This window comes from Glycine soja, chromosome 20, assembly GCF_004193775.1.
Source record: "Glycine soja cultivar W05 chromosome 20, ASM419377v2, whole genome shotgun sequence".
NCBI lineage: Eukaryota > Viridiplantae > Streptophyta > Magnoliopsida > Fabales > Fabaceae > Glycine > Glycine soja.
The window spans coordinates 1,165,899-1,172,968 of NC_041021.1; the positions used below are offsets into that span (position 1 = coordinate 1,165,899).

The 7,070-nt window shown below is 32.6% G+C and overlaps 1 protein-coding gene across 1 annotated transcript; it reads left to right on the forward strand.

The window, feature by feature from the left end:
* The first annotated feature begins 3,869 nt into the window (after positions 1–3,869).
* LOC114403319 (U-box domain-containing protein 11-like) lies at positions 3,870–7,070 on the forward strand. The gene is made up of 4 exons (XM_028366205.1): positions 3,870–4,322; positions 5,023–5,139; positions 5,237–5,668; positions 5,760–7,070. The coding sequence occupies exons 1-4, from the start codon at positions 3,987–3,989 to the stop codon at positions 6,828–6,830; spliced, it is 1,956 nt and encodes a 651-aa protein (XP_028222006.1). The 5' UTR covers positions 3,870–3,986; the 3' UTR covers positions 6,831–7,070.

The window sequence follows — 7,070 nt, forward strand, 5'->3', positions numbered from 1 at the left end:
AAGAAAAATAACAAAAGCTAGAAAGAAAAAAGAATTTCGACAGAGATATATGTAGGAAAAGGGGATATTCTGAGTTTTGTTCATCAGCACCACACGTGCCATCAAGCCATGTCGCCTTGTTTAAATTTACATGCCCTGATTCATTGAAATCGTATAATTTTATTGGTAAGACAACAACAATGTGTAACCCTTAAAAGAGGCACGTGCGGGCCATGTCCTATTGCAAATGAAGTGTTGCCAAATTAAGAATCCTTGCACGCTAGGGCACAAAGTGTATCAAGTCGAACCTTCTTCACTGACACTTGAAAAAATTCATTAAAATAACCTCAACAACCAAATAAGAGAAACCTCTAAATGCAAAACCACGTAAACAGAACAAGGCATTAACGTATTATAGCATTTGATAATATTGCCAAGAAAATTGCAACTTTGTGAAAAAGTAAAAAAATATGAAGATGATGAACGCCCCATAGAGAAAATAAATATAATTTTGACGTGGGAGGTTAGAGAAAGTAACGAGTTTTGTTGTGGTTTTGCAAACAATACAATATGGGTGAAGACATGTTGCAGTTTTGTTAACAATACGATAGAATCATGGGGTTATTTACGTTTTTAAGGTAAAGATGTCTAGAAAAAAGTGGAGACCAGATAAAAAATATTTTTCTTCATCTATTGTTATAGATTAGATGCTTTTATTCCAGCTAGCAACCAAAATCATCATAACAAGGCAAAATATCATAGAAAAAAACAAAAGAGATATGTTGCCTCCACACAGGGGCAAAGCTAACTGTTAAAACCCGTTATATTAACTAAAAGATTATTATAATAAATTATTTTTCTTTAAAAATTATATCCAATCTCAAATACCTTGCCAAATAATATTAGCATCACATTGTTTCTTTGATTTGCTTAAATAATTCAATATAATTAGAGAACTTAAAATTTTCAATAAAACTACCTTATATACGTCCAAATTCTAAATTTCAAACATCAAAAAACAAAGTCGAATCACGAAGTGAAAATTAAAAGCAGTAAAAAATGTTAGAGTTTTATAAACTCGATCAACTGCAAAAAAAAAAAGGAAATTGTGAACGGAAAACAAGAGTAAAGGACAAAAAATAACAAATATATCACCTGAAGTAAGCAAAAATAAAAATAACAGAGAATAGCGAAATCAACAACCACACAAAATAAATCGCAAGCTTCACGTTATCTTTCAGTAAAAATAGATATTTTATGCCTAAATATCTAACATTGATGGTAGAAAAAAAAAAAAAGTAATGAGCACCCCTATTATCAAAAATGAAAATAAAGGTAATGAGCACTTTAATTCTGCCATTTCATTAGTTAACTTGTAACATGTTATCAGCCTATACATAATAGTTGATTGTACATATCTGAATGACATGTCACACTTCAGTGCATAAATAATTATTGATAATATAGGCAAGACAATTCAATCAAAAACAAAAATGATAATAAATAAATTGTCATTAGTCATTTATGAGTGCACCATAATTGCTACGGCAAATAGTATGCAATGCAAACACAATACAGACGTTACCTATAACAAAAAAATTCCAACAAATAATTAAAGTGAGAGATAAATTACACTCTTAAATACTCAAATCATATTTTGATACTTTCAACTATCTAAGTAATAAACTGATAGTGAATTACACTTTAGAGAATAATGACTAATATATGTGATAATAATTTTTTATCTTTTAATCAAATGATTTATGATTTAAATCTTGGTTGGATCCTTGAGTATAAAATAAAATATATTAAAAGAAAGATATTCATCTTATATGTATTCATATTTTTCAATAAAAATTTATCATTCTTATAATTAGAACAATTTGATATCAATATCATTTTCATAACAAAAACGGTATTGAATTTTTGATGCATAGCAAAAGGAAAAGGAACGGAAAAGAGACATGCTAGGGGGTTCAGAAAATATTGTCAATTTATGAAACTTATATAGCTAGCAAAAAGATTTCTTTTAAAACAAAAAAGCTAGCAAAAGATAGGATAATATTAAAAAAGCTAAATCCTTAGTTTTTTTTTTCCACATTAAGAAAATAATAAGAAAAGAAAAATTCAGACCTGTTCTCCACGTTGCCGACTTGCTGTCACGCGGCTACGCCGCTGCCTATGTTTATAATTAATCGCTATTTCTGCGTACATTGCGTAATGTTTATATCCAATAAATAATTAAATATATTTAAATGGTAACAATATTGTAAAAAGGAAAGTTTAAATGGCTTTAACGACATTGTTTTGATGCGTTAATTTAATTTAGTATGAAATAGAAAATTCTTTTATTTAATTGTAAAACTTTTATTTATCAATAGATGTATTTAGGATGTGCAAGCCGGTAGAATATTTATGGGATTTTTTAAATCAAATTCCAAATATTGATAAGAACTTCTGTTTAAATTCCAAATATTGATATGAAATAAGACAAGTTCAACTTAATATATTGACACAATATATAAATTTTAATATTATGTATAGTTAAATTGTAAGATTAAAAAAAGAGTCCATAATTAAATAATATTTTATAATATATATTTTTAGATAGATACTATTAATACCAATATAATATTATGTTATATAAAATATTATTTATTAAATTATTTTTTTATCATTAAAATATAATTATTTAAAGAAAAAATAGTTTTTCATTCATGGTGAGTGTAAATGTGTGATTACATTATCATTTAATTAAAATTTAATCTTAAAATAACATTAATATATATATATATATATATATATATATATATATTGTCAATACTTTTTAATTAAATTGTGACATAAAATATACTTTTGAACATATTATAAGATAGTTTCAGTAAAAAATAACATAAGATAGTAGACTTTTTTTTGTTGTTGAATAGATATTAGACTAAATTGAGATAACTTAACCATATATTCAGTCTATGTACCAAAAAACATATATTGAGTCTAGTTTCTGAAATCCGAACGTGTCAAATACTCAAAATTAACTTTGGACCTAGAGTACGAAATAGCTACTAGCTACTAGCTAATAGCAAAAATTCCGTTCAAAGTCTCAAGATATCAAAATACATATAAAAAAAGGAAGAAAAAAAAAAACAATAGTAGTTAGTTGCATTACAATTCATGATATTCCAAACCCAACTGTATCCTCTTTTATCCTTTCTCTCTCTATATCATTATCTCCCCAAATTTCAATTTCCCCGAGATTCTCGCTTTCCCCAGCTAAGGCGTTTAAGTTAACCCTCTCCAGAATGAACGAACCAATTATTTAATGGATAAACAGTGAAATTCGTTTTCGAATATGTGACATAGTAATAAAATGAAATATAAATTTAGTTTTTAAAAATGAAAAAATTTGATAAATTAGTTTCGAAAATAATTTAATAATAAATTAGTTCTTAAATTTATAATTTAATGTTAAATTAATTATAAAAATATAATTTATCATCAAATTAATTATTAAATACTATAACTTAATAATAAAATAATCTAATAAATTTATAAAAAATTAATTTATCATATTTTTTTACATGATTAAATTTATATTTTTTATTTTTCAGAAAAACTAATTTTTCATGACATGACACACTTTAGGAAAAAAATTGATTATTTGTCATTATTTAAATTATTAATTAACTAATAAAACTAACCATCAAAAACCGTATTTTGACTATTTTCCTCTTCTTCTTTTTCTCAGAAATGGAATTAAATTAACACCATTATTTAATTAACTGATTACAATATTAATTTAGAAAACCCGGTGAACGTGAGGCCTCGCAAGCACCAACACAAGACATTATTATTACAGCGATTTACAGTATTTATTTATTTTTGTACGTGTCGACACTTGATAAGTCTCTTCACACAAACACCTTATTAGACTCTCTCTGACTTTCCTCAGTTTCCTCGAACACAACACAACGTTAGCCTTAAAAGTTTAAACCTTAGCAGCGTCGACAATGGCCGGCGAGGAGCTCGCCGGAGACCACACGCCGGAGCTGCTGTGTCTGGTCCATGACATCGCCGGAATGTGCTCGGCGTTATCCTCCTCCGCCGGCTCCGCCGGCGCCATGTTCCGCAAGGACTGCACCGATCTGGTTCGCCGGATCTCCCTCCTCACCCACCTCTTCGAGGAGATTAAGGAACTCAGCAACAACGTTGTCGGTGGTTCTTCTTCTTCTCCTTCTCCTTCTTCCTCGGCTTCTTCAAAGTGGTCTTCTGATCTGGTCCTCGCGCTTCACTCCGCAAGACGCTTGCTTTCCGTCGCTAGAAACTTCCGCTCCAATTGCTCCTCTGTGAGTTTCACGATCCATTTCCAAACGACGTCGTTTTGTTCGGTTTTTGAGTAGTTTAGATCTGTAGTTCAACCAGCTGAAACTGTTAAAGTTTGAGTTTTTTTGCATTCCCAAAACGGCATCGTACAAAAAGAAAATAGTTTATTTTTGATGAAATTCATTATAAAGTTCAATTTTTACTCGTGACTTGTGAGAGTGGTATTTCGGGAAATTACACAGTTTTTTTTAGGATTCGAACTTTTTTGTTTAGATTGGTGTGATGCGTGCAATCAAACCGCTATTTATGGTTATGTTTTTGTGGAGAAAGTAGAATGCTTCCCATATATGTTACTCATGGCTTGCTTATGTTCTCATTATGTTGTTTACAAATGGGGTTGGGTTTAGTTGAAGAGACTAGTTAGTCTATCATAGCGTGTCGAACCAATGTTCAAACTCATGTAAAGAGAGGTGTTCACATTTGGAGCTCGACCGTCTCAAACAGGATTGTCTCAAAAGAAAGAATTGGTCTTTTGTTTGGCATTTTGTGTGTTGTTCTTTGTGAAATTGCGTCTTTACAATGTGTTCTTTAAAATAGAGAAATAATTTTGCATTTGTTGAATTATTTTAAGTTGGAATCTTATGAGGGTTGAATTTCTGTGGGCATGTATATGTGTAAGGATGTCTGTGTACATCTCTGAAATTTGATGTATGTTGATTTAAGGATGGAGCTGCAAAGACCATTGTCTTCCAATTTCAGTGTGTGACATGGAAATTGGAGAAACTGTTGAGCAATTTGCCATATGACGATTTGGACATCTCGGAGGAAGTCAAGGAGCAGGTAGAATTTGGATAAACGGGGTGTTTTCTTTACAAGTATTTTTAATTTTATCTACATTTTGCTTGAGTGAATTTGCTGATATTTTCTGGTTTTCTAGGTGGATTTGGTGAGAACACAATTGAGACGGGCCACGGATAAATATGGGTTTATGATTTCAAAGATGCCATCTCATGAATTATCCCAGCCACTGGCTGAAGAAATTAGTCAGGTTCTTGGCAAATCTGTGAGTAGGTTGCACAAACAACAAAGCTGCCCTGAAAATTTATCAGAACTAGACAGCATTCCTATCAACGATGAAGGGAAATGCTGCAGCACAAATCCTGCCAGATCTCGCTTGGAAAGAACAAGGAGCATCCCTACTGAAGTTGAAGTTTCCTTAAATGCAATTGAACCTGAAAGTCAAGAAATTTCTGAGACAAAGAGTCTACCTGAGGTTAAAAAGACTGAAGGAATTGTGATCCCTGAAGATTTTCTTTGCCCTATATCCTTGGAACTAATGAGGGATCCTGTTATTGTAGCCACTGGTCAGGTGAGTTCATCTCACACATTGCATCAACACCAGAAATATTTCTACAAATTTTTTCTGCTCTTCTAAATTTCCTGCTTATGTTATTCTGCAGACATATGAGAGATCTTACATACAGAGATGGATAGATTGTGGAAATACAACATGTCCGAAAACTCAGCAGAAGCTCCAACATTTGACCCTTACACCAAATTATGTTTTAAGGAGCCTTATTTCTCAGTGGTGTATAGAGCACAACATTGAGCAGCCAACAGGACTAACCAATGGAAAATTAAAGAAGAGTGATGGATCATTCAGAGATGTTACAGGTGACATAGCAGCAATTGAAGCTCTGGTATGGAAGCTCTCCAGCCGATCTGTTGAGGAGCGTAGATCAGCTGTTACTGAAATTCGATTGCTATCCAAACGAAGTACTGACAATAGGATACTAATTGCTGAAGCTGGAGCAATTCCAGTTCTAGTCAACCTTCTAACATCAGAAGATGTACTGACACAAGACAATGCAGTTACCTCAATTCTCAACCTCTCCATATATGAAAACAACAAGGGACTTATAATGCTTGCTGGTGCCATTCCATCCATTGTCCAAGTCCTCCGAGCTGGAACCATGGAAGCAAGAGAAAATGCAGCAGCAACCCTTTTCAGCTTGTCACTTGCAGATGAGAACAAGATAATTATTGGCGCCTCAGGAGCTATACCGGCTTTAGTGGAATTGCTCCAAAACGGGAGTCCTAGAGGAAAGAAGGATGCAGCAACAGCATTGTTCAATTTATGCATTTATCAAGGGAACAAGGGCAGGGCCATTAGGGCAGGTATCATCACAGCATTGTTGAAGATGCTTACAGATTCAAGCAAATCGATGGTTGATGAAGCCCTAACGATAATGTCAGTTCTTGCAAGCCACCAAGAGGCAAAAGTTGCCATAGTAAAAGCCAGCACTATACCAGTTTTGATAGATCTTTTGAGGACCGGATTGCCTCGCAATAAAGAGAATGCAGCTGCTATTCTACTTGCCTTGTGCAAGAGGGATGCAGATAATCTTGCTTGTATAAGTAGACTTGGTGCTCTCATACCTCTCTCTGAACTTGCTCGAAATGGCACAGAGAGGGCCAAACGGAAGGCTACTTCATTATTGGAACATATTCATAAGTTGCAGCAACTTTGAATGGTGTAGTTCTGCAAAGAACTTTAAGTTTCTTCTGTTCTCTCATTATTTGATATAATTCTCCACACTGCGGTTTGCAAACTGGTCATACGAGGTGAAATAAGAAAATCAGCCTCATTGATTCAGTTATTCTTTTCTTGGTTTGTTCTTTGTTAACCCCGGTATGAGCGTATAAAGAAATCAATTGATATATTGTTTCCTTACGAAATTCTTACAGAAGTTTCTGTTCTCTTGTTGAAA